Below are 26972 nucleotides of genomic sequence, written 5' to 3'. Positions count from 1 at the left end.
CAGCGATCTCCACAGAGAACAATTACAATGTTCTGGAATGGCCACCCCAGTCCCCAGACCTGAATATCATTGAACATCTGTGGGATGATTTGAAGCGGGCTGTCCATGCTCGGCGACCATCAAACTTAACTGAACTTGAATTGTTTTGTAAAGAGGAATGGTCCAAAATCCCTTCATCCAGGATCCAGGAACTGATTAAAAGCTACAGGAAGCGACTAGAGGTTGTTATCTTTGCAAAAGGAGGATCTACTAAATATTAATGTCACTGTTCTCTTGAGGTGCCCATACTTTTGCACCGGTCAAATTTTGGTTTAATGCATATTACACATTTTCTGTTAGTACAATAAACCTCATTTCAATCCTGAAATATTACTGTAGCCATCAGTTATTAGCTATAACAAACTGAAATCGCTGCTGCAAACACCAAAATACTTAGAACTAAAAATGATTAAGATTAATAGGGGTGCCCAAACCTTTTCATAGGACTGTACATGTTTGTTGGGAAATGCAGTATGTCAACCCGACACAGCAGCCTGACATTGCATCTCAGCTGTAAGCTGTAATTTATGCAAGGGCTACACTTTGTCTGCAACTACCATCATACATCCAAAGACTGCAGTGTCACATCAAAAGGTGATGCGACTGTGGCCTTTAGTTGGAAAAATAGCAGCAACCAAAAGTCATCCTGAAGAGGTTACAATCAAAGTTGCCACGAAGACCTAGCATTACTGCTGAAGTGCATAGTAACATATATATATATGTTTGGAACATATATATGGTCTGGGCTGATTTGTGATGATTGCATTATAACTGTGTGTATAATAATAATAATAATAATAATAATTTTGATTTATATAGCGCCAACATATTCCGCAGCACTGTACAATTTGTAGGGTTCAGATACAGACAGATACAAAACAAAGAACGTCATTTCACACAATGGGACTGAGGGCCCTGCTCACAAGAGCTTACAATCTATGAGGTAGAGGGGATGACACAAGAGGTAGGAGGGGCGGCATTGCTTATACAATGTTCAGACAATTTTGTAATAGAGGTTGCAGCCATTACACAAACAAAGCTTTATGGGCCGTCACTAGTAGTGTCCTTTAACATGTGGATAGAGCATGGACAAATATGTTATGCTGAAAAGGCATCAAGAACGGAAGGGTTTGCATTAGGAATTGTGATAGGCCTGTCTGAAAAGATGCGTCTTTAGTTTGCGTTTGAAACTGTAGAAATTGGGAGTTAATCTGATTGTCCGGGGTAGAGCATTCCAGAGAAGTGGTGTAGCTCGGGAGAAGTCTTGTATACGAGCGTGGGAAGTTCTGATAATAGAGGATGTAAGTGTTAGGTCATTGAGTGAGCGAAGAACATGGGTTGGGCGGTAGACAGAGATGAAGGAGGAAATGTAGGGAGGTGCGGCATTATGGAGAGCCTTGTGGATGAGGGTGATAACTTTATATTTTATTCTATATTGAATAGGCAGCCAATGTAGCGACTGGCACAGACCGGAGGCATCGCTGTAGCGTCTACACAACACACCCACGTTTCCTCGTATATCAACGCCAAAAGGCCACAAAAGTAGCACACAAACACCACAACAACCAAAGATATGTGGCCATGAATAATTGAACAATAATAGGTAAAATACAAAATATTTATTTAGTCATATATCATAAAATGACAGCAGATGGTAAAGAACATGAACCGGACAACACAACACTAGAGAAATATACAAGGCAGGTGAGAGTATAGATACATATCATACATAATATGTCATAGAATGTATAATTGCAGACACAATAGGCAAAACAGGTACACAAATTCAAATCTTATGCACTTATGAAATCAACCAGTAAAACACTGGACAAATGGATGTAGATTAGAAAAATAGTAGATGGATATATAACTAATTCCAAAAACAACCACCTGGACATATAACTGGCTCCTTCAATAATATCACCACAACAAGTAGCAAAGACTAAATGATACCAAATGGTATCTAGGCCAGATAACACGGAGTAAATACATATACCCACTATATCTATTTAAATAACATGCCCATAAGCCAAATTAAAGTGTATATGCCTAAGTCAAATAAAGAGCCAGTGTAAGAGCCATATATCCCCAAACATTAAAGGGTTAAGTACCTGTAGCCATATCTGCAACACTGCCACACCTGCCCTGAAAGAGATGCACCACAAATGCGGGTACCCGGAGGGTCGCCTCAACGCGTTTCGCCAGACGGCTTCCTCAGGAGGCATAACCATACTCCATACACGCAGGATATATATAGAGAGAAAGAAGTAAAGGAGGAGGGGCCGATCATGCATCCGATCGTGCGTCCAAAACAGGTGTATGAGCGCGCCAGCATACGTGATGCTGTCGCACGAGCCGGGCTGCGCATGCGCACACGATCGGCACAGTCAAAGACGTGCCGATCATGTGACTCAGAGGCACATGACCGGGTCGCACGAGAGCAGCGCACGCACGCTGCGCGGCTCACCTGAGAGGACATCAAAAGAGATGGTAGTAATATATGTATGTGCATCTGGATATAATAATGCAATGGGAACGTGGCAGGAGTTGGCAGCAATGTGAATACATATACACATATGCGCATCTAAACATAACCATGCCTTCAAGACACCGCAAAATTTTAATAACATGATCGGCCCCTCCTCCTTTACTTCTTTCTCTCTATATATATCCTGCGTGTATGGAGTATGGTTATGCCTCCTGAGGAAGCCGTCTGGCGAAACGCGTTGAGGCGACCCTCCGGGTACCCGCATTTGTGGTGCATCTCTTTCAGGGCAGGTGTGGCAGTGTTGCAGATATGGCTACAGGTACTTAACCCTTTAATGTTTGGGGATATATGGCTCTTACACTGGCTCTTTATTTGACTTAGGCATATACACTTTAATTTGGCTTATGGGCATGTTATTTAAATAGATATAGTGGGTATATGTATTTACTCCGTGTTATCTGGCCTAGATACCATTTGGTATCATTTAGTCTTTGCTACTTGTTGTGGTGATATTATTGAAGGAGCCAGTTATATGTCCAGGTGGTTGTTTTTGGAATTAGTTATATATCCATCTACTATTTTTCTAATCTACATCCATTTGTCCAGTGTTTTACTGGTTGATTTCATAAGTGCATAAGATTTGAATTTGTGTACCTGTTTTGCCTATTGTGTCTGCAATTATACATTCTATGACATATTATGTATGATATGTATCTATACTCTCACCTGCCTTGTATATTTCTCTAGTGTTGTGTTGTCCGGTTCATGTTCTTTACCATCTGCTGTCATTTTATGATATATGACTAAATAAATATTTTGTATTTTACCTATTATTGTTCAATTATTCATGGCCACATATCTTTGGTTGTTGTGATCGCTGTAGCGTCTAGCCTGGTAGATGAGCCTGGCCGCTGCATTCAGAATAGATTGTAGAGGGGAGAGTTTAGTGAGGGGAAGACCGATTAGAAAGGAGTTACAATAGTCAAGGCGAGAATGAATCAGAGAGACAATAAGTGTCTTTAGTGTATCTCTGGTAAGGAAAGGACGTATTCTGGAGATATTTTTGAGGTGGAGGTGACCTGAACGTGCGAGTGATTCAACATGAGGGGTGAAGGAAAGGTCTGCGTCAAACATGACCCCGAGGCAGCGGGCCTGCTGCCTAGGAGTTATAGTAAGGCCTGAGACTGCAATGGATATATCAGGGACAGATCTGTTAGATGGTGGAAACAGTAGTAGTTCAGTCTTAGAGGGATTTAGTTTCAGATAGAGCGAGGACATGATATTAGAGACAGCAGAGAGACAGTCACTGGTGTTCTGTATGAGTGCAGGGGTGATGTCACGGGAAGATGTGTATAATTGGGTGTCGTCAGCATAAAGATGGTACCTGAAGCCAAATCTGGCGATGGTTTGTCCAATGGGGGCTGTGTAGAGAGAAAAAAGCAGGGGGCCTAGGACCGAGCACTGAGGAACCCCAACAGCAAGGGAAAGAGGGGAGGAAACAGAGTCCGCAAATGATACGCTGAAAGTGCGGTCTGAGAGATAAGAGGAGAACCAGGAGAGCACAGTGTCATTGAGGCCGACTGAGCGGAGCATAGTGAGGAGGAGATGATGGTCAACAGTGTCAAAAGCTGCAGGGAGGTCCAGAAGAATAAGAAGAGAGAAATCACCATTGGATTTAGCTGTCAGGAGATCATTGGAGACTTTTGTGAGAGCCGTTTCAGTAGAGTGCAGAGCGCAGAAACCAGATTGTAAGGGGTCAAGAAGAGAGTTAGCAGAGAGATAGCGGATTAAACGAGAATAGAGTTTAGAGATGAAGGGGAGGTTAGAGACGGGTCGATAGTTAGCAGCACAGGACGGGTCCACGGAGGGTTTTTTCAATAGCGGGGTTATAACAGCATGCTTGAAGGAGGATGGGAAGATTCCAGAAGAGAGAGAGAGGTTAAATATTTTAGTAAGGTGAGTGGTGACAGCAGGCGACAGAGATTGGAGAAGGTGTGAGGGGAAGGGGTCACTACTGCAGGTTGTAGGGCGAGATGAAGAAAGTCGCTGGGAGACTTCCTCTTCTGTAACAGGTTCAAAAGATGAGAATAGACAGTCTGAGGTGCAATTGGTGAGGGTATCAGTACTATGGTAGGTGTGGGAATCAATGCCACCTGGGGCTTGGGCAGTTATTTCCTGACGGATCTTATCATATATTTTGTGATTACTAAAAATGTATATTTTAACAATATGTGCTTGGTTCACTCATCACACATTTTTTGGTGACAGGCCATACAGGTAACATCTTTTATTTAGTTGATAACGTTGGACAAAGACACAAGTCCAACCTATAAAAAATGTTTGAACCAGTGGAAGGCAAAAACAATCCTCAAGAGGTGAACACTAATTGCCCCATAAGGGGAAAAAATTCCCTCCTATCTCCACATATGGCAGTCGGAATAAATCCCTGAATCAATGTCCCATCTCAAAGTACTACTTCCCATAAACTTGAGATATTTTTGCTTTCAAGAAAGGCACTTGAACTTGTGCAAGTTTCATAGTGTAATGGTACTTATTGCAGCACCATACGGTGGCTGGCAAAAGACTGGACACCTCTGGTCAAAGTGAGTGTTATTGTGAACAGTTAAGCAAGTTGAAGATAGCTTCAACCTAGAAACCTTCAGCTTGCTCCTTCTATGGTAGTCTATGGTGGATCATTATCCATTTGTAGAATCCATACTCATCCTCCTCCTCTTTTCAATTTCAGCTTTTTTGCAGATGGTGTTTAGAGATGAGTGAACACTGTTCGGATCAGCCGATCCGAACAGCACGCACCCACAGAAATGAATGGAAGCACCTGTGACGCTGACTTTGCCGGCAGCCGGCCGGCGTCACAGGTGCTTCCATTCATTTCTATGGGTGTGTGCTGTTTGGATCGGCTGATCCGAACAGTGCTCGCTCATCTCTAATGGTGTTATGTTTGCTTCAGGAATTTGCTGAATCCACTGAATCCATTCTTCCCTCTACCCGTGAAATTTTGCCCGTACCTTTTGCTGCAACACAACTCCAAAGCATAATTGATCCACTGCCATGCTTAATGGTTGGAGAGATGTTCTGTTCCTGAAAGTCTGTTCCCTTTTTTCTCCAAACATACCTTTGATCATTGTGGCCAAAGAGTTCGATTTTAACCTCATCGGTCCACAGGACTTGTTTCAAAAATGCATCAGGCGTGTTTAGATGTTCTTTTGCAAACTTCTGACACTGAATTTTATGAAGAGCATGCAGGAAAGATTTTCTTCTGATGACTCTTCCATGAAGGCCATATTTGTGCAGATTTTGCTTAACAGTAGAGCAATGTACTACAACCCCAGAGTCTGTCAAATCTTCCTGAAGGTCTTCTGCAGTCAAGTGGGGCTTCTGATTTCCCATTCTGGTAGTACTACAAGCAGCCGTTTCTGAAATTTTTCTTTGTCTTCCAGACCTTATCTTGACCTCCACAGTTCCTGGTAACTGCCATTTATTAATTACATATCGAACTGAGGAAAGGGCAACTTGAGAACGCTTTGCTATCTTCTTATAGCCTTCTCCTGCTTTGTGGACATCCACCATTTTTATTTTCAGAGTGCTAGAAAGCTGCTTAGAAGAACCCATAGCTGCTGTTTTTGGGCACAAGGTTAGAGGAGGCTGGGGATTTATACAGTTGTAAAATTTGCATCACTTGGCCTTTCCTAACTATGACAGTGAACAAGCCATAACCCTATCTAGCTACTGAAGGAATGAGACCTTGGTCAAGGTTATCTGAGTACACAAATCTACAAGGGTTCCCAAACTTTTGCAAGGTACTCCTTTCCCTTTTTCACTCTAAAATTGTACTCAAATATAATAATACACTGATATTGCTTAGAATTACAGACAAGTGTTTTTAATCTGTAACTTTATTCCTTTTAAAGATCATTTCATCTTCAACTTGTTTAACTGTTCACAATAACCTGTTCATTTTGACCAGGGGTGTCCAAACTTATGCATGACACTGTATTTGAAAAGACACATTTATGCAACTTTGATTTCAAGTGTTGTTTCTGTTTTTAATTAGAAAAATGCATGTTAGTTGCTTTATAACCCAAGCAAAAAGTTTATACATACCACACTTCCAAAAGATTAGTTCAAAACGTAGAGAGAAAATCACAATTAAAGAGGACCTTTCACCATATCCGGGCACAGGCAGTTCTATATACTGCCAGAAAGCTGACAGTGCGCTGAATTCAGCGCACTGTCGGCTTTCCCGATCTGTGCCCGGTGTGAAGAGCTTACGGCCCGGTACCGTAGCTCTTCTATGGTCAGAAGGGCGTTTCTGACCATTAGCCAAAGACGTCCTTCTGCCTCGCGGCGCCAATCGCACTGTGCTGTGGAGCCGGGAGGAACGCCCCCTCCCTCTGCTCACACAGCTTGTCCGTAGACGAGCATTAGCAGGAGAGGGAGGGGGAGTTCCTCCCGGCTCCACAGCACAGCGTGATTGGCGCCGCGAGGCAGAAGGACGTCTCTGGCTAATGGTCAGAAACGTCCTTCTGACTGTAAAGCGCTACGGTACCGGGACCGATAGCGCTTTACACCGGGCACGGATCGGGAAAGCCGACAGTGCGCTGAATTCAGCGCACTGTCAGCTTTCTGGCAGTATATAACACTGCATGTGCCCAGATATGGTGAAAGGTCCTCTTTAAAAAACAAACAAAAAAAAAACAAACAAAAACAAAACAAAAGCATAAACCTATAAAATATATGGTTTACACACCTTGAAAAGCAAGAGCAACCCTTAACCCAATATATTTTTGTAAGCAGCCAGAGGACTGCATTTGTGTCACTTGGTTACTGACAACCATGACTGGACTAGTCCACTTTATAAACCTTTGTGAGAAACATGTAATTTTTGAAAACGTATATTAAAACATATTTGCACCTAAAACTCATATCCAGTCTACAAATCCAGTCATGTCTCACTTATCCCTAGTATGTCATATTCTTCTTCCAACATTTTCAGTTCTAACTCCTCTATCTAGTCAGTGAGGCATCTAGAATTAGCATACATGCACTTTATGTGGTTCTCCTTATGTTTGCAGTAACTGCAATATTAAAATTAAGACAGAATTTTTGTTTTGTCTTCTTTGTTTAGGTTTTTAATGGAAGAGAAAGTTGTACCTGCAGGACTATGTGCTCCATATGAAAAGTAAAAAGACAGAAGAAATCTTCCATCTATGTTTTTACATCAAAGCGTATGCAGAGTGCTGTGTCTGCTCTGTCTTCTGCCGATGTTTCAATGAGCGCTTACTGTTCTCACCCCAGCCTCCACTCCCAGTTACTTAGCCCTTGGTTTACTGTCGACACTGTTTTGCCCTCTAAATGTGTTGTCTTTGCTTTCCCTACTTTGAGTACTTCTCCAACGTTTCCGCCATCTTCTCCCCAACACACTCTTCCTATCAAGGTACACCTCATACCTACCACGCATCCTCTACTCCACAGTAACAATGGCTCAATTCTCCCCAACCCAAATTCCCTCCTTCTTAGACCAGTTCTTGAGCCACTTGTTTACTCCCCTACTCTCTTGCTGCTCTTGCTATGGCCCATGTTACAGGTAGTACTTAATATTACCTGTACAGAATCACAAGCTTGGGGAAAATTTTGACTTTCGATACAACACTGGTCATGGTGGTGTTTCAAGCAATTATACAAACGTATATTTGTATTATATATAGATAATGCATATTCGTCTGCATAACTTCAGGTAGTGAGCGTATACAATGAATGGCCACTTTATTAAAGTGTTTGGCAGTCCGTTCTCAGGTTTCCATCTTCTGCGGCCGTGAGCGCCGGTGAGCGTTTTATGCTCTCCGTGGTGAAACAGTTTTTTGGGTTTTTTTTTAAACCGGACACAGAGTACTGCATGTCCAACTCTGTGTCCAGTTTAATTTAAAAAAAAAACAAAAAAACAAACAACAAAAAAAAAAAACGGTTTCGCCGCGGAGAGCATAAAACGCTCACCGGCATTCATGGCCGGACACTTTTCAAACCCATTCAAATGAATGGGTTTGAAAGATGCCTGCAGGTTTCCGTCTCCTGCCCTGTTATGTGCAGAAATCAGAAACCTGCAAAACAGACTCCCGGGCGCAGATGTGAACGAGCCCTAAGCAGGATCAGTTTCAGTGTATATGCACAATTTTTTATTTTATTTTTATTTCTTTGACCCTATGCAAAGTGTTGTGAAGTTCTGTTGCTGACTTCAAGATATGAAACCTTTTACCTTCCTTATTCCTAAACACATTCAGCTAAAATCAAGAGAATCAATCTTTACCTGCTCATCAAAAGTATCCTTGTCTTTAGATCTGCCTCTTGAATAGCGAATTCCTTCATTTGCAGTAACCACAATAGTTGCAAAAATCTCTCCTCCAGCAGGATCCCGACATGCTTCTTTAACTTCAAATTGTTCGGAGTAAAATGCTGACTGTAAGTTTTCCAAGTTTATGAGATACTTCAGTTTTAAGTCCCTGGCAGTAGCTTTACATTGGCTAAACTGTTGAATGAAACTCCGGAATCTGTATCGGATTCTCTTGCGAGTCAGAATATGATAGTCTTGGATTTTGGCACGAATGCACTTCGGCAAAAATGTTTTATAGCTGCAAGAAAATAAGAGACAACTTTCATTTACTGTGCTCTACTGTACAAAATCTGAGAAATTTGTTTAACCATCATTTCAATATCCCATTCCACATAATATAAAAGTGATAATTGACAAGCTGTTTTATTTCTTTTTCAAGCCCTTGGGTAGTTATGGGATCCTGTTCAGAGATTCCGCCCCACTCCAATTGAAAAATGCATAGAGAAAAGTCCCGCAAACAGGACTTTTCTCTCTGCATTGTTCGGGCAGAACCCTGGCAGACCCCATTATAGTTTATCCAAGCGGATTGGGTTTGCGTTTTTCGGGTCCACAAGTGGACATGAAGAACAGAATCGGGAGCAGGTGTGAACCTAGTGTTAGAAGAGACAATTCAATAATTCACTGATGGGTTTACTTTAACAAATTTAAACAGAGGTTCTTCCATGTGAAATTTGAAGTAAAGTAAAAATAGACAGCAATAATCAGAGGGCAAGGCATAAAATTGTGTATTAAAGCAGGATATCGTGGAGATAGCCGAGTACAAGAAGTATGATGATTTGTAAGTCAAAAGATGTTGCATATAGAAATAGTTTTAACCGGTTAAGGACCAGGCCCAAAAGTATGTTAAAGACCAGGCCTCTTTTTTCAAAACTGACATGTGTCACTTTAAATGGCAATAACTTTGAGACGCTTTAACTTACACAAATGAATTTGAGATTGTTTTCTTGTAACACATTATACTTCATGTTAGTGGTAAACACTAATCAATATTTTTGCATTTATTTATAAAAAAACTAGGAAATTTGATGGAAATTTGAAAAAAATTGCAATTTTCAAAATGTGAAATTATCTGCTTTTCAGGCAGATAGTCATACCATCCAAATACATGAATAAATATTATCTCCCATATCTCTGCTTTATATTGGCATCATATTTTGATTGTCTTTTAATTTATTTTGGACGTCACAAGGCTTACAAGTGTAACAGCAATTTTTCAGATTTACAAGAAAATTCTCCAAACCAATTTTTTAGGGACCACTTCAGTTCTGAAAGTAATTATAAAGGCCTGTATAATAGAAACCCCCATAAATTACCCCATTTTCAAAACTGCACCCCTCAAATTATTCAAAACAGCATTTGGGATGTTTGTTAACCCTTTAAGCATTTCATAAGAATAAAAATAATATGGCAGTGAAATTTAGACATTTCATTTTTTTTCACTAATACATTCATTTAGACCCAAAATTAACACATTCACAAAGGGTTAAAGGAGAAAATGCATCTGACAGTTTATTGTGCAATTTCTCCCGTGCACAGAAATACCCCACATGTGGGTGTAAACTGATTTTTGGGCACACGGCAGTGCATGGAAGGGAAGGAGCGACACTGGGTGTTTGAACAGCAGATTTTGCTGGAATAATTTTCAGCGCCATGCCTTATTTGCAGAGACCCTAGAGTACCAAAACAATGGAAACCCCCCCAAAAGTGACCCCATTTTAGAATCCACACCCCTCACAGAATTCATCAAGGGGTATAGTCAGCATTTAGACCCTACAGTTGTTTCACAGATTTTACTAACATTGGGATGTGTAAATGAAAAATTACTAAAATGTCACTTTATCTCCAAAGTTTTCATTTTCACAAGGGGTTAAAGGAGTAAAAGCCCCCCACAGTTTGTTAAACAATTTCTCCTGAACACGGCAATACCCCATATGTGGCTATAATCTGCTGTATGGGAACATGGCGGGGCTCAGAATGGAAGGAGCGCTATTTTGCTTTTGGATGGCAGATTTTGCTGGAATTATTTTTAGGTGCCATGTCGCATTAGCAGAGCCCCTAGAGAACCAATACAGTGGAAACCCCCTAAAAGTGACCCCATTTTGGAAACTACACCCCTCATAGAATTTGTCTAGGGGTAGAGTGAGTATTTTGGCCTCACAGGTGTTTCACAGATTTTATTAACATTGGGACGTGAAAATGAAAAATTACTTTTTTTCCAACAAACTGTCAATTTAGCCCCAAATTTTTAATTTTCACAAGAGGATAAAGGAGAAAAAGCTCCCTAAAGTTCGTTACACAAATTCTCCTGAACACAGAAATGCCCCATATGTGGTCATAATCTGCTGTATGGGAACATGGCGGGGCTCAGAATGGAAAGAGGGCTATTTGGCTTTTGGAGGGCAGATTTTGCTGGAATATTTTTCAGGTCCCATGTTGCATTTGCAGAGCCCCTAAAGTACCAATACAGTGGAAACCCCCTATAAGTGACCCCATTTTGGAAACTACACCCCTCATAGAATTTGTCTAGGGGTAGAGTGAGTATTTTGGCCTCACAGGTGTTTCACAGATTTTATTAACATTGGGACGTGAAAATGAAAAATTACTTTTTTTCCCAATAAATCGTCCATTTAGCGCCATAGTTTTAATTTTGCAAATAGTTTAAGAATTAAAAGCCCCCCACAGTTTGTTACACAATTTCTTCTGAACACGGCAATACCCCATATGTGGCCATAATCTGCTGTATGGGTACATGGTGGGGCTCAGAATGGAAAGAGCGCTATTTGGATTTTGGAGGGCAGATGTTGCTGAAATAGTTTTCAGGGGCCATGTCGCATTTGCAGAGCCCCTAAAGTATCAATACAATGGAAACCCCTCAAAAGTGACCCCATTTTAGAAACTACACCTGTCAAGGAATGTATCAAGAGGTATTATCATTTTGAGCCTAAAATGCTTCCCAAAAATTTAATGTACAAAATGAAAATTGAAATTTTTAAAAATATGCCATTTCGGTGCCCAATACGTTGCACCCACTTTGTGTTGTCAGAGACCTGCACTCCTAAAACTATTAAGGGGCCATCCCGGGGGTCAAAACATTATATATGTGGGTGTAAACTGCTGCTTGGGCACACAGCAGGGCTCAGAAGGGAAGGACCACTGTGCGTTTTAGCTTTTGGGGTACAGATTTAGAGGGACTTTCTGGGTGCCATGTTGTTTTTGCAGAGCCCTGGAGGTGCCAGTAAACTGGAATTCACCAAGAAGTGACCCCATTTTGTAGGGGCAATTTTAGGGTCTCTGCAAATGTGACATGGTGTCCAAAAACGAAGAATCTAAATCTGCACTCCAAAAGCACATATTGCTCCTTCACATCTGCGCCCTGCTGGGTACCCAAATAGCAGTGTATGCCCACATGTATGACACTGGTGTACCCCGGATAACGGACTTAATACCAATATGTGGGTAGAATCGGCTGTTTGGGCACAGCCGGGGACAGAAGGGAAGGAGCGCTATTTTGGTTTTTGGAGCACAGTTTGGTTTTTGGACGTCATGCCACTTTTGCAAAGCCCCTGAATTGCCAATAAAGTGGAATCCGCAGACATGTCACCCTATTTTGGACACTACCCCACTGATGGGATTTATCAAGTGGTGTAGCGAGAATTTTTAACCCTTGAGTGTTGCATTTATTTAGTTTCCAGAAATGAAATCGCAACTGATAGAGAAGTTAAAAATGAAAATTTTACAGATTTGCCATTTCAGCGTGCAACATGTTGTGCCCGACTTATGTCAGCAGAGACACTCCAAAAACTGTTAAACGGGTATCCCAGGCACAACAGCTTTTAGAGCGTTCATCTCTGATACAAGGTGGACACAACATATTACGCACTGAAAGGACGTATTCCTGGAAAAATGGTCATTTTCACCTCTCACAATCCGCTTCGTATTCATTTATGGATAATAAGTTATAGCAACACTTGGGGGTTAAAAATGCTCTCTGTACCCCTGGAGAAATCCTTCAGGGGTGTAGTTTCCAAAATAACGTCTCATATCAGGGGATTCCACTTTACTAGCGTTTCAGCTCTACAAAAGTGTCATGGCATCCAAAAACCAAACCGTCTGTGCTCCAAAAACCAAATGACCCTTCTTCCCTTCTGTGTCCGGCTGTGCCCTAATATCAGTTTATACCCACATATGACATTACGTGCATTATCCGGGGTACACCAGTGTCATACATGTGTCATACATGTGTCATAAACTGCAGTTTGGACGTACAGCAGGGCGCAGAAGGGAAGGAGCGCTATGCGGCTTTTGGAGTACAGATTCAGATGTTTGGTATCTGGACGCCATGTTATGTTTGTAGAGCCTGTAAGGTACCAGAAAAGTGGATTCCATGGGGTACCAGGAGTGACCCCATTTTGAAAACTGCACCCCTCAAAGAATTTATCAGGGGGTGTAGTGAGTATTAGTATCCCGGACGTGACTGCACAGCGGATGGCGAAGAGGGAATATATAAGCTCTGCGGAGGACATTGCAAACACCAAATTCCCTACTATGTCCCAGTAGCTCCTATGATTGGGGGAGTCACTCTGGGGGTCACTTCTGGTGTCTGTTCCCTCATAAGCTGTAAATCTGGGGTGTCCCCTGATATTCGCTTGCACAGCTTATATATTCCCTTCCTGACGCCGCCAGTTGTATTCTAATAATTTGGCGATTTTTGAGGGTTTTTGTCTCCACATTGTGAGATGCTATATTTTCTTTATTTTTCTGGTGACGCGGCCATATAAGGGCTTATTCTTTGCGGGATGAGATGCATTTCGTAATGACACCATTTTTGGGTGTCTACATCTTTATGAATACATTTTATTAACCCTTTTTTGCTGGATTTAAAAAAAAAAAATCAATCCTGGCATTGAGTTTTACTTTTTTAATTTTGCGCCATGCAGCGTACAGTATAAGTAACATGTTCCCTTTATTCTGCGGGTCGGTACGGTTACGGCGATACCTCATTTATATTATTTTTTTATGTGTTACTAGTTCTGCAGAGGAAAAACACATTTGGGGACATAAATCAATGTTTTTTGCATCGCATCTTCTAAGAGGCGTAACATTTTTATTTTTCGGTTGACAGTGTTGGTTGAGGGCTTATTTTTTGCGGGACAACCTGTGCTTTTTATTGGTACTGTTGTCGGATGCATATGACTTTTTGATCACTTTTTATAGCATATTTTGTATGGTGAGATGGCGAAAAATCATTACTTCCGGCGAGTTTTTTCCGTTTTTTTTTCCCGACGTTCACCGTGTACATTAAATATTATTTCAGTTTTATTGTACAGGTTGTTACGGACGCGGCGATACCAAATATGCATTGCTTTTTTTAATTTTTAGTGCTTTTTTTTATATAATTCATTTTGTATAGAAAAAAGGGATTTTTGGACTTTAGAACTTTATTACTTTTTTCATACACTTTTTTTTTTTTAAACTTTTTTTTTTACTTTTTCATGTGTCCCTTTAGGACACTTGAATCAGTTGATGCTTTGATGAAAGCATCAGCTGATTCAGCACAGTAGCAGACAGGACACGAGCAGGACATGAGCCTGCTCGTGTCCTGTAAGCTGCAGAGGAAGTGAGACACATCGCTCACTTCCTCCACCGCCTGGCAGGATCACCAGGTATGTGGGGGCTCCGGTAGTCTGGGGTCACTGGCCAGACCCCAGACTACCTTCTACTGACATCGGCACCCCCCGATCTCGCCGCGGGGGGTGCCGATCACTTTCAAATATCGGCGGATCCCTTTCGATCGCGCCGTGATGTTTGACGGCGCGATCGAAAGGGTTAACACGTCCAGTCGGACTCAGTTCCGACTGGACGTTATGGAGGAAGGGGTTAGGTGTTAGTAACACCTAACCCCTGTCCCCCCCGCACCCCTCCCCCCGCCAGAAAGGTACCTAAAGGCCGGACGTATTTCGGCAATAGTCCGGTCTTTAGGTACCAGCACATGAGGCCGTAAATTTACGTACGGCGGTCCTCATGTGGTTAAAGAAGTTTTGAAAAGGTACACGTAATAATGAAATAAGTTTGCCCATATTGTTTGTTGTTCTATTGGATACTTAAATTTAAAAAAAACAACAAAAAACCCCCATACATCCTTATGAAAATGTTTGCATTTAAAGGGGTTATCCAGGTTTCAAAAATTATCTAAATAATCACTGTTGCACCTTGTGCAGCCTTTTCTTGGCTTTATTTTACTTGAGACGCCATGTATGACTGATATTTACGTGCAGTGAATCAGTGAACAGACTACAGTTCCCAAAATTCCTCTCCCTGCTCTCACTCTCTGTGTACCCCTCCCTGCATTGCACTGCAATGAAATCACAAGTAATAAGTCACTCCCACATCTCAGGTCACATGATGGTGTGATGTTTCATTTAGTTTTTCACAGATTCACTGCATGTAAATAACAGTGATGCAAAGAGTCTCCATTAAAAGAAAGCCATGAAAAGGCTGCACAAGAGAACAGTGAGTATTTAGCACGTCTGTGGATGTATTTTCACGTCATTTTTGAAAGCTGGATAACCCCTTTAAAGGGAGTCTAACATTGCCCACAGCTTAAGCTGCTCCCATAGCACTGTAGATTCTATTTGCAGAATAAAAGAAAAAAAATATTTTTGTTATGTTTCAGAGCTCCATGGATGCGGAGAAAAAGCACTTTTATTCTTTATTTAAATGAGGATCTTGCAGCACAGGTGGAGGATCAAATCACACTGCTCAGGGGAGGAGCTGAATGCAGGATGGGCATGTTTAGTGATGCTTCAGCATCGCTCAGAAATAGAAGAAAACTCCCGTTCTCCAAGATCCTCATTTGAATAAAGAATAAAAGTGCCTTTAAAAAACAAACAAACAAACAAAAAATCATCCCTGGGGCTTTGAAACATAAGAAAGGTATGGTTTTTATTCTGCTAACAGCATCTACAGCCCTATGGTAGCAGTTTAAAGTAAATGGGGTAAGTGATAGACTCCCTTTTTAGGCTAAGGTCCCACGGGCCATGTCCGCAGCACTAAAGCGCTGCGGGAAGAACCGCTGCGTGAACGCATTGCGGTTCTTTCCGCAGCGCTTTTAAGAGAAAGTTCACAGAGTTTTCCTTTGTGGACTTTCTCTTAACAGTATATCTACGGGAAAGTCGCCAGCGTTTACGTAGATATAATTGACATGCTGCGATTTGCAAAGCCGTAACGGCTGTGCAAATCGCAGCATGTCCACGCTGCGATCTTTTCCGTAAAGTGGGGATGGGATTCGCATGAATCCCATCCACTTTGCCTGCACTGTACAACCCAGCGATTTTTCGGTGTCTGCACGGAACGTGCGGATAGAAAAGTACTTCACAATCTACTTTCCTCTCCGCATGACTCATGCGGAGACCGCACTGAAAGCACACGGACCCCATTATAGTGTATGAGGTTCGTGTGCTTTCACTGCTCACCACTTGCCAATATGTTCGGTAGTCCGTTCGGGGGGGTTCCCATGCGGACCTCCCCGAATGGATTACCGAACGCAGATGTGAACCAGGCCCAAGTGACTAAAGTGACCCTTCTTTACCACAATTTTCCCTGATTTACACACAAGCCTGTACACTGTAGAGTGAGAAGCAGAGGAAAGAATATAGAAGTGCAGAATTTCATAGAAAGAAGACAAAATTTGGTAATAAAATATATTATAAAATTTAATAATGATAGAAATGCTGCCAGGAAAATCAAAAGTTATTCGAAGGTTTAGTTACGAATTGCTTGCACCTGTTGCAGACTGAGAAGTAAAGGATTTTTCGGCAGTCTGGTTTATCACAGCCACAACCAATATTTTAAAAAAAGGAGAAAGTTTTTCAGTCAGTAAGTTACTTAAAAGTTGCAGACTAGATTGAAACTTGGGAAGTTTTATTGCAACCACTATTCAGGATTTCTAAGTTTTTAACTGAGGTTACATTAATTCTGGAACACAACATGGAATGCATCTTCCGATATACCTGTGAGCATTGTAGACTGCAATGGGACTTTCGTCTCTTTCACTGGCCATTCGCATCATATCAAGGACAGCCATACCAAGGCACTCCTCTTGTGTTTCATGTGTGATAGGTACAGATATCCACCCATTCAGAAAATCATCTCGCCACTTGTTGGGGAAAAGAAAAAAAAACAAAATTTAGAAGAATTACCGCATTTTACAAGACGTAAACGTTAAAATAGATCTGTCACCAAGTCAAATGTCATACATCATTTAATGCTCTCTGTGCGCCTGATCAATTTGGCATTTTTATTTGCAAAATCCATCTACCCGTTCAAAAGATATGGCCCCTAGAAAATTACATGTAAATTATGCCTTATTCCCCAAGCAGGCAGAAACCCTTTATTTTCTATGGAAAAAAGAGAAATGGCTCCCACCAACTTAGGGAATAGAAGCCAATATACAGCTAATCTTCCAGGGGCCATATCTAATAAAATGGTGGACAGATATTAAACATATGAAAACTTGATCAGGAGCATCAAGTGATGTATGTATGGCATTTATTATTTTGTAGCTGGTGAAAGATCCTCTTTAATAAGTGACTGTAAACTTTAGGTACTTAATCGTAAAATAACCTCAGTGATGGTGAGCTTTTAAATTCATAATTACAGAGGGGTGAACCAATTCGTCACAAGCCGGGTTCGACCAGAATATTCCGAATTGTTCCGTTTTTTTGTTTTGTTTTTTGTTTTTTTTACAAAACTAAAGATATGGTCATAACCAAGTGTGTTGCACAGTAAAAATACAGAATAGACGTGTCTTGTGAGTCACTGTGATGTTCTGATGTCACCTGACAGCCTCTGAGACTTGGGCTGGGACGCAAGGTATTTAAGTCATGGTGGAAGTAGGGGATGGATGTGTTCTTCTTTCCTGCATGATACAGAGCACAGAGTGCAGTCAAGCTTGTAGTAGAGCAATACAATCTCAGGTGTAGGAGAATAGCAACACAGTTTAGTCAGATTTAACCCATTACAGGCAGATAGTGATAGGAATCATAGGCTGAGGGAGAATATCTGTGCTGTGTTAGCTTGGATGCAGCAAACAAAGGACAGTAACAATAATCTAATTTTGACCATCATATTAATCCATACTTTACTATCTGCCACAGCTGCCACCACCAGACATGTCTTGTGGCCTGGTCGATCATGTTATTTCATGCTGTACTGACACAGTTACTAGAGATGAGCGAACAGTGTTCTATCGAACACATGTTCGATCGGATATCAGGCTGTTCGATGTGTTCGATTCAAATCGAACATCACGTGGCAAACTTCAAAAAAATTCGATTCCCCTCCCACCTTCCCTGGCGCTTTTTTTGCACCAATAACAGCGCAGGGTAGGTGGGACAGGAACTACGACACCGGAGGCATCGAAAAAAATCGGAAAAAGTCATTGGCTGCCGAAATCAGGTGACCTCCATTTTAGACGAATAGTGGATTTCAAATCTGGATCATATGAGAAAGTGAACTTTGTGACTAAGAGACAGGGATAGCTGTACAGGCAGGGATAGCTAGGGATAACCTTTATTTAAGTAGGAATGTTATTAAAAATAACTTTTTGGGGCTCTATCGGGTGTGTAATTGTGATTTTTGTGACATAAACTTTTTCCCATAGGAATGCATTGGACAGCGCTGATTGGCCAGAGTACGGAATTCGACCAATCAGCGCTGGCTCTGCTGGAGGAGGCGGAGTCTAAGATCGCTCCACACCAGTCTCCATTCAGGTCCGACCTTAGACTTCGCCTCCTCCGGCAGAGCCAGCGCTGATTGGCCGAAGGCTGGCCAATGCATTCCTATGGGAATGCAGAGACTTAGCAGTGCTGAGCCAGTTCTGCTCAACTACACCGTGTGCCGGTCAGCCCATCTGATATAGCAGAGCCGAGTGTGCATAAGGGTTCTAGTGCACCCTCGGCTCTGCTACATCTGATGTAGAAGAGCCGAGTGTGCACACTCGGCACACGGTGTAGTTGAGCAGAACTGGCTCAGCACTGCTAAGTCTCTGCATTCCCATAGGAATGCATTGGCCAGCCTTCGGCCAATCAGCGCTGGCTCTGCCGGAGGAGGCAGAGTCTAAGGTCGGACCTGAATGGAGACTGGTGTGGAGCGATCTTAGACTCCGCCTCCTCCAGCAGAGCCAGCACTGATTGGTCGAATTCCGTACTCTGGCCAACCAGCGCTGGAAAATGCATTCCTATGGGGAAAAGTTAGCTTGCGAAAATCGCAAGCTGACAGGGATTTCCATGAAATAAAGTGACTTTTATGCCCCCAGACATGCTTCCCCTGCTGTCCCAGTGTCATTCCAGGGTGTTGGTATCATTTCCTGGGGTGTCATAGTGGACTTGGTGACCCTCCAGACACGGATTTAGGTTTCCCCCTTAACGAGTATATGTTCCCCATAGACTATAATGGGCTTCGAAACCCGTTCGAACACTCGAACAGTGAGCGGATGTTCGAATCGAATTTCGAACCTCGAACATTTTAGTGTTCGCTCATCTCTAACAGTTACCACTAGTCAGCCAGACACATCCTGTGTCCAGGTCCATTGTACTAATTCATACGTTACTACCTGATACTCATGCTGCCATAGCTTCCATCACTGCCACCACTCAGTCCTGTGACCTGGTCCACCACATTCCACCATATCACACTGTCAGTACCACAAATAAAAACAAACTAAATATTTTTGTATTTCACATCTGTTCCCATCTGGGGTTTATTTGTTTTTTTGAGAAAAGCCAATTCTTCGTCACTTTCCAACTATGCACATAGCCACAAATTTGTCTCACAAATTTTTTCCAATTCAGTATACATTCAAATGTGCGCCAAACCGTCTGCCACAATGCCCACCTGAAGAATGGAAGATAAAAAAAACTCCTGCATGGAGGACTTTTTCTTTCCTAGTTTTAAAACAAAAATCACCTGATAGAGTCCATTATAGTCAATGGCATGTCGGACTCTGTGTGTTACTTCCATTTTAGCGATCTGATTATCCATTGTTACGATTCTTCAAAGGCCCGGAAAAATGGAGAGACGATGCTAGTGTGAACATAGAGTCATCAAAAAAAAAAATGCTAATTTTTCTATAAAACCGTTGCTTTTTGCAATATAGCTACAGTGTGTGCTTATACAAACTACTGGCAAGCACCTTTCTCCAAAAATGGGTACCGTATATTCTCGAGTATAAGCCGATCTGAATATAAGCCTAGGTCCCTAATTTTACCACAAAAAAACTGGGAAAACTTATTGACTCGAGTATAAGCCGAGGGGGGGAAATGCAGCAGCTACTGGAAAATTTCAAAAATTAAAATGGTCGGAGTTTTTGGGTGCAGTAGTTGCTGGGGAAGGGGAGGGGGTGTCTTGGTTGTCTGTCTGCCCCTTCCCTGAGCTTGAGGACTGTTTTTTTCTTCCCCCACTTGGAGTTCGGCCTGGCTGAATATAGGGTATCTGCAGTGCTCCTATTAACCCCTTCCTGACGGAACAGGAGCACTGTAGATCCCCTATATTCAGTAGACCGGGCACTTTCAGACACAGGGATACCTAATGTGTATGTGTTTCATAGTAATTTTCTACTTTTATATGTATTCTAGGGAAAGGAGTGATTTAGAACTTTTATTTACTTTATTTGTTTATTATATTTTATTTAAAGCTTCTTCTTTTTTTCCCACTATTTTATGGGAGATTCTATACATTACTATTGCGGCTGGTCATAGAACACCCCCCCCCCCCCCCCCAATGGTTTCTTTAACCCCTCCACGCAAAATCACATACATCTACGTGACTGGGTGTGAAGGGGTGAATGTTGATCGGTGCTGCCACTAATCGCAGCTGTTAACACTTTAGATTCTGCAGTTAAACTTGCAGCGTCTAAAGTGATTGGTTGTCATGTCAGCCAGGAGCCTATTGAAGGCTCCCGGGCATTTCAATACATCAGAGACAGCGTGTAATAGAGGTGTATGGATTTCACTTTACACTGCCATACATTAGTATGGCAGTATATAGTGCGAGCGTTCAGACCCTTAAGGTTCAAGGTCCCTAGGGGATCTGAGAATAAAAGTTAAAAAAAAAAAAAAAAAAAAAAAAAAAATTTAAAGTATAAAAACCAAACAAACAAAAAAAAAACAAAACACAAAAAATATAATTGAACACCAAAAGGGATAATCACAAAGCTTGTATAAATAAAAAATATACTGACTGGGAATCAATAGAAAATGTCCTCCAGTGCACGGAAACAACCCCTCGGTCCAAGGCAAAAGCAACAGCTGATATATCAAAAATATAAAATCCAGCGCTGGAAGCACATTTGTATAAAACTAAACCTTTAATAGTCCATGATAGAATCAGGACCCAAACAATATTGGTCCATTCAATAAATAACAAGGAGCAGAAAAAGATGTTAAAATGAATTCATGAAAACAAACGTACGAAAAAACATTAGCGGTACATACAGACAGGCAGGAGCTTACGAGTTTCGAAGCCCATGGCTTCTCACTCAGAACATATTTGAATCAGCTAAAGCACCACAAATATATAACATATACATTATCGTTAATAGAGTACGGACTGCCCACCACCATCCTTGTACATAGACAAAAACAGAACAAGGTTTATGGAAGACACAAAATAAAAACATAAATATTCTACAAAAGCATAAATATACTATATAAACTCGTTGGATTTTATATTCTTGATACAAAAAAATATAATAGTTGAAATCACCCCCCCCCCCCCTTCCTTTCCCTAGATCACATATAAAAATAAACAATAATAAACACTTTAGGGATTCCAGTGTTCAAAAATGCCTGAACTATTAAAATGTTTATCCCAAACAGTGAATGCCGGAGTGGAGTAAAAAATCCAAATCACCAAATGGCTGTTTTTTCAATAAAAAGTGATCAAAACGCCCTAAAATGGTATAAATAAAAACGCCATCTTGTCCCACATGAAAAGACGCCTTATCTAGATCCATACACATTAACATAAAAAAGTTACAGGTGTCACAATATGGCAACACAATTTTTTTTTTTCTATTTTGCAAAGTTTTTAATTTTTTTTATAAAGTTACCATAACATTAAAAATACTATATGAATTTGGTATCGCCGTGATCGTACTGACCCACGGTGATTTTCGTAAAAATTAAGCTCATGAGAAATTGGCCCAAATGAGAAAATTATGGCTCTTGGAATGAGGGGAGGGAAAAATGGAAATGCATAAACAAAAATTGGCATGAAGAGGTTAAAGAGTGCTCAAAGTGTACATCAGCACTTTAACCAACTGAGGAGGCCTCCCTTAACACTATCAAGTCACAAGTGATGGAAAGAAGTACACACACAAATAAATAAATTAAAAAACAAATGATCAGCTCAAAGAATGGCTCTCTGAGTTTTATGGTCCCTTTGATTAGTGATGTGATGCCTAGTTGTTATAAAATGACATAAAATCATGGGACAGATTTAACCCCCTCTGGAATGTGTCAACGGTGGTCATGAGTTTATATTCCCATATTCTTCTGTCTCTCTTCAATTTCAAATCCCCCCCTTAACACCAAAATCTTCAGTACAATACAATTTGTTTACTCTGCCCCTGTACCAGCACTGACACCCATGCTCTTCCTTCTCCTTCCTGGCCACCTACTTGGGGAGTGGGCTCGGAAAGCACGGGAGCTGGACTGACAGTGTTCTGCACAGGCAATTTTGTGCAGGGGCAAAGTAATCCATAGCTCAGGGGCGTATTTAGCAAAGACTGACTTTTTACTTTATCTTTTGACTGCATGCTCCAATCTGTTTTGCGGTCTATGGGACTTTCGCTACATAGCTATTAAGGCTGGTCATAGTTACATACCTATGACAGGCCTGGGGGCCTTCAGTAGGCTCTGATTGCGGGCATTAGCTTCGAGTCTCCAATGTACAATACAGAGCAGCTATCAATTAGGGTGAATGTAGGGAATGGGTTCAAATGCCAGCTCATCTTGGGAGACCAACTTAGATTCACAAGAGTTATCACAGTAAATGTTAGTTTAGGAGGGAGGAAGGAGGAAGATGAAAGAGTCAGACAAGACAACACCTTGCTGATGCTTCATGTGTATTATTGTAAAATGTAGGAAGGCAAAATGCAATTGTATGAGTGTAAAGACTTGTCCAGACAAGTATAAGGAGAATGTGGAAATCAGTATCTCTCCCTCAAAGAAGTACTCACACTTGATAGATGAAACTAAGCTAAATAGGTTCAGTTTATATTTTTTTATCGAATAGGAAATCAGACATACGTTTATGTAATTCTGCTCACATACCTTTTAAGTAGCAATCTCTGCACAGCAAGTCCTAACCAACATGGCGGGATTTGAAACAGGCAAGCAGTGGTGCTCCGCGTTGTTATGGTAGCTTCCATAGAGGTGAATGGGAACTACAGTAACAGTTAAGTTATGCTTTTTCTGTAGCGCCACAGTGGCGGAAAGACTACATGCATACAGCTACATGCAGCTAGCCTCACAAACACGGTAGAGGCATTCTAGGCTATCTAGTCTCCTTGGGACACTTAATGCATTATGCAAGGTTCATCATTATGGATTTCCCCTCCCCCCCATGCCCCTACTACCGCTTTCCTCTTTGTTCTTCTCTTTGTCCTTTGTATCCTCTCCTGTAGCCCCTCCACATAGTATTATGCACCATGATTTGTCCTCAATGGGGCATAATACTGTGTGGAGGGGCCACGGTGGAACATTATACTGTGTGGAGGGGCCGCTATGGAACATCACACAGTCTGTAGGCCAATTTGGAAAATTATAGTGTGTGTAAATGGGGTGTTATACTGCGTATGGGCGAGGAAAGGGGCGCTATGCTGTAGGCTTACCCCTCACATGTCAAAAGCATGGGCCCGGTCTGTGCTAGTTACGCCACTGCATCTTCTGCATAACGGCGAGAATTGGCCTTCGTCTCCTTTGTCATGATTTTCTATTACCTCTCTTTGTAGAACTATTTCAATAAACATTGCAGGTTTTTTTGAAAAAAAAAAAGTATGCATGTGTGTATGGGGCCACGGAAATGTATGGGTCCTAAATTTTGTTGGCAATTGCGGATAAACAGTACGGTCATTTGCATGAGGCCATGACGGTTTCCGTAGCTCCCATTCATCTCTAAAAGGAGTCACAGAAAACGCATAGGGCAGCACTGCTCACCCGTTTCTGCTAGACACGAACTGGTGGCCAGAAATTGCAAGAAATTATTCCTGTTGTAGTAGCAGCACTTTGCCAAGATGGAAATAAAAAAACAATCCTTTGAAATGCCAAATAATATGTAGTAATTGATTTACTTTTAATGCATGTAAGCATTTTATGGTTGGAAACACCAAAGTAAATATCTAAGTCACATATTTCCTGTTTTGGTTTACAACATTAAGATGAGGCATGAATATTCCAAGGTGCCTTTGCCAATACAATGGGCAAACATCCCAGAAGTAAGACAGAAAATACTGTTTTATACAAAAGGCCTAATCAATTTCTTTCAACATTACTGACTATTGCAGTATTATAATATGGAGTTTATGTGTGTATTTATAGTTTCAAAATACTTGTGGAGTAGCTGGCCATAACAAACACTTCACTTCCCTTCTCTAATACTAAAATGGCTGGTGTCTGGCCGATTTCTATCAGTAAATGCTTCACATTTCCTTACCATCAATTTGAAAACCATATCAGAAAGTCAAGAGCAATTTGCCAAAAAAAAAAAAAATCAAAAAAGTCCATTCTTACATAAGACATTTTAAGTCTGGATAGAAATTGCTTTTTGTAAACAGTGAACGATTCATACAAGATAGGAACATGCTTTTATTTTCAATGATTTTTTAAAAACACTTTAACCACTTCAGTACTGGGCCAATTTCTGGTCCAGGACCAGACACATTATCAGGTTTGTTTTTTTTGTATGTGCAGTTTTGTATGCTATAACATTTTTATCATTTGGGTTATCCAACTAATTTCTGCGTCTTTGTTCGGTGACACATAAGGCTTTATTTTTATGTTGTTTTTATTTTTGCATGTTTTATAACTTTTTTTTATATTCGGGAAAATATAAGCAAAAGAGGAGGGAAAACATGTTATTTTATTTTTTAAAATTATTTTACTTTCATTTTTTACTTTTCTGTTTTTTTTTTTTTCTTTCTTTATTTTTCAACATTGTGTCCCCATAAGGTCATTATAGACCTTTGGGGACATGTGATCACTTTTTTTTTCCGTGGGAGAGGCAGATTTCCCCTCTAACTGGGGCTGATACATGTGTGAATTCCTTTTTTTTTTTTTTTTTTTATTTGAGACTGTGTAATTTCTTACTTTATGGAATGATGCATTAAAAATTAAATTTTAGACTTTTTGTTCGTTGAAGCTGGAAGTCTTTTATCTGAGAATTCACAATTTGGAGCCTAGGAGTCCAGGCTTTTTCTGTCCGGATATCTCAAGGAGCGTTTTTTTCATTGACAAGAAAGAGATCAACAAGGGTGAGCTGAAAGAATTTTTGTATCGTCTTTGGCTGATACATTTAGCCCCAGTTGCAGGAGGAATATAGCCTCCTGGCCCATGACTATCTGAACTGATATGGGTCCCGTAGGACACAGCCGCTCTAACAGACTCTGATCCCAGCGGATCACATGACCTAGCTGTCAGACACTGACGATAGTGTGAACGTTCCCTTACTTTGCCATAACTGCCAGAAACCAGTATAATCCCACAGATGCGGACACCATCTGCACCACATCAGCTATTATGAACATCCCAATTCTATCACCCACCCCATACACTACAGCATTAAAACCTAAATCCACCTTCTATCCACTCAACCACAAAGGGAGCAATAATGAAACTTTTTATTCCCTAGTGACAGCAGATTTCAGGAGCATAAACGAACAACCCACTAATATAATGAAACCCAACCTTAGTTCCCTAGAGAAATTGGCCATCAAATCAACTAATTGAAAATAAGTCTATAGTGATTAAGAATGCAGATAAAGGGGGTGGTGTGGTAATACAGTAAAGAACAGATTAGATCAAAGAAGCATACGGCATACTCTCTGACCCCCATCTACTATCAAACTTTAGAATCTGACCCCTCTGTTTCCTATCACGAACTTGTTCTGAACGCTCATGCTAAAGGTATCCTAACGAAAAAGAAAAAGGGTTCCTGCTAATTAACAAGCCTTCAACAGCGCTATTTTACCATCTCTCAAAAGTGCACAAAGACCCCTATCAACCTACCGGAGAGGCCTATCATATCCGGAGTCAATGCCCTGACAAGAAACCTCTCCTAATATGTAGATTTACAGTTATCAAATTTTCATCATAATTTAAGGAATCTACTCATCTAATTACTGAATTATTAGCAAAACAATCGGAAACTGATTATATTTGGGCATCAATAGATGTGACTTCACTATACAGTAACATCCCCCATTGTAGAGGGCTGGAAATGATATCCAAAACATTAGATTTGGACTTCACAATGCCAATTGAATAGAAAATATTCATTCTAGACCGTATTAAATTTATTCTTGAACATACCATATACAGTATACTTGAGTATAAGCCGAGGCCCCTAATTTTACCACAAAAAACTGGGAAAACTTACTGACTCGAGTATAAGCCGAGGGGGGAAATGCAGCAGCTACTGGAAAATTTCAAAAATGAAAATGGTCGGAGTCTTTGGGTGCAGTAGCTGCTGGGTGTTGGGGAAGGGGTGTTTTGGTTGTCTGTCTGCCCCTTCCCTGAGCTTGAGGACTAGGGCTTTTTCCCCCACTTGGAATTCAGCCCGGCTGAATATAGGGTATCTGCAGAGCGCCTATTAACCCCTTCCCAATGGAACAGGAGCACTGTAGATACCTTATAATCAGTAGACCGGGCACTTTCAGACACAGGGATACCTAATGTGTATGTGTTTCACAGTCATTTTCTACTTTTATATGTATTCCAGGGAAAGGAGGGATTTAGAATTATTTATTTTATTTTTTTTTAT

At 41.0% G+C, this 26972-nt stretch overlaps 1 protein-coding gene across 1 annotated transcript in view; it reads right to left on the bottom strand.

Moving 5' to 3' along the window:
• The window catches only part of JAK2 (Janus kinase 2), a 169619-nt gene that overhangs the window by 60971 nt on the left and 81676 nt on the right, over positions 1–26972 (bottom strand). The window contains exons 5-6 of the mRNA XM_075278862.1: positions 16943–17088; positions 8850–9171 (exon numbers count right to left, since the gene is read on the bottom strand). Of these exons, the coding sequence (XP_075134963.1) occupies positions 8850–9171; positions 16943–17088 (468 nt within the window). The remainder of the gene's footprint in view (positions 1–8849; positions 9172–16942; positions 17089–26972) is intronic.

Source organism: Leptodactylus fuscus, chromosome 1 (assembly GCF_031893055.1).
Source record: "Leptodactylus fuscus isolate aLepFus1 chromosome 1, aLepFus1.hap2, whole genome shotgun sequence".
Taxonomy (NCBI): Eukaryota; Metazoa; Chordata; class Amphibia; order Anura; family Leptodactylidae; genus Leptodactylus; species Leptodactylus fuscus.
Note: the sequence above shows the minus strand (reverse complement) of the source record. Positions and strands in the feature narration are given on the sequence as shown.